This window comes from Fulmarus glacialis, unplaced genomic scaffold (assembly GCF_000690835.1).
Source record: "Fulmarus glacialis isolate BGI_N327 unplaced genomic scaffold, ASM69083v1 scaffold21867, whole genome shotgun sequence".
In the NCBI taxonomy this organism is placed as follows: Eukaryota; Metazoa; Chordata; class Aves; order Procellariiformes; family Procellariidae; genus Fulmarus; species Fulmarus glacialis.
The window spans coordinates 9138-10436 of record NW_009224073.1 but is presented as its reverse complement, the minus strand read 5'-3'; the positions used below and the strand labels follow the sequence as shown (position 1 = coordinate 10436).

Below are 1299 nucleotides of genomic sequence, written 5' to 3'. Positions count from 1 at the left end.
GGGGCTGAGCACCGGGGGGGGAGCTGCCCCGGTTGGGGAGTGCAGTGCCCTCCTGGCTCCCCAGGGACCCGTCCTCGTGACGGGCAACGGCTGGCGCTAACAATAGCGCGTCAGGAAACGCCGCGTTCGGACGGTGCTTCCTCTGCAGCCACGCAGCACCCCGAGCTGGTTTGCTTTGCTCCTAACGAGAAATGTCCAGGAGATTCAGCGCTGCGTTTCCAAGTGCTCCAGGTCTGCCTTTCGGTTTCCGCACCCGTCCCAGGCAGATTTTTCCCAGCCTTGCGATACACACTAAGAGCACACGGCTGAGCCGCGCTTGCTGCAATTGCTGCCCCATGGTTTTGCTTTCAGATTCCTATTTTGTTTGGTTTCTGCTGGGACCGGGGTGGGGAGCATGGAGCTGGGCACGACCCTTTGCAGCCCGGCTGCTCCTTTAGCTTTCCAACCGAGAGAGAAGGGATGTTTGCAGGTTGGATGTTGCAGGGGCGGAAAATGGGAAAACAACTGGCGATTCCCCTTGCACCCTTCACCTGAAGCCTGATAGCAAGGTCACGGCCAGAGAGGGGGCTCTGGGTTGAACTTAGGGAGAGGCTGTGCCCCCCATGCCTCCCGGCCACCGGGATCGGGGGGCAGAGCTCAGCGTTTGTCCTTCGTGTCCCGCAGGCCCAACAAGCCAAATTCCTCAGCGATGCGGAGAACGAGCTGGAGGAGTTGGCAGTCACCATCGCGCAGGCCAAGAAGATGGTGGAGCTCATTAAGGTGACTCTGCGATGGCTTTGCTCCGTTAGCGCAGCTTGTCCGGGAAGCGGAGGCGAAGGGGCTGTGAGCTTTTGGGGTGCGTGGGGTGCAGAGGTGGTGCTCACAGGGGAGCAAGTGCTCCGTAAAACGATGGTGACCCTGGCAGGGATCCCTGAGGATTCTTGCTCCTCATCTCTGCTTTTGTTTGCAACCTGGAAGGAGGAACGGAGAAACGACCGTGCCAGGGCATCCGCTGGCTCTTGCACCTTCTCTCCCCGGGCTGACGGGGGTTTTGGTCCCCTTTGGCCCTTGTGCAAACACGTCACTTCACCGCCTGGGGACACGAGATGTGGTGGAGCAGTAAGCGGCTGTGCCCCTGACACCTGGGTTGTAAAGTGCTCTGAGCTCTTGGGTGAAGGGGGCCACAGGGTGTCAGGGGGACCCCACAGAGCTGAGAACTGGGTGCTGGGCAGGGGACAAGGGTGCTCTCCCGTGCCTGCAGGAGGTGACCCCGACCCCTCTCTCCCTGCGCTCAGGGTGCCGCCACCAAGGAGAGGGAAA

General features: G+C 61.1%; 1 protein-coding gene across 1 annotated transcript in view; it reads left to right on the top strand.

Annotated features, from left to right (window-relative positions):
- Window positions 1–663: 663 nt before the first annotated feature.
- TRIM47 (tripartite motif containing 47) overlaps window positions 664–1299 on the top strand; it is a gene marked incomplete at its 5' end in the record, with an annotated part of 4243 nt that continues 3607 nt past the window's right edge. The window contains one exon of the mRNA XM_009582045.1: window positions 664–759. Within this exon, the coding sequence (XP_009580340.1) occupies window positions 664–759 (96 nt within the window). The remainder of the gene's footprint in view (window positions 760–1299) is intronic.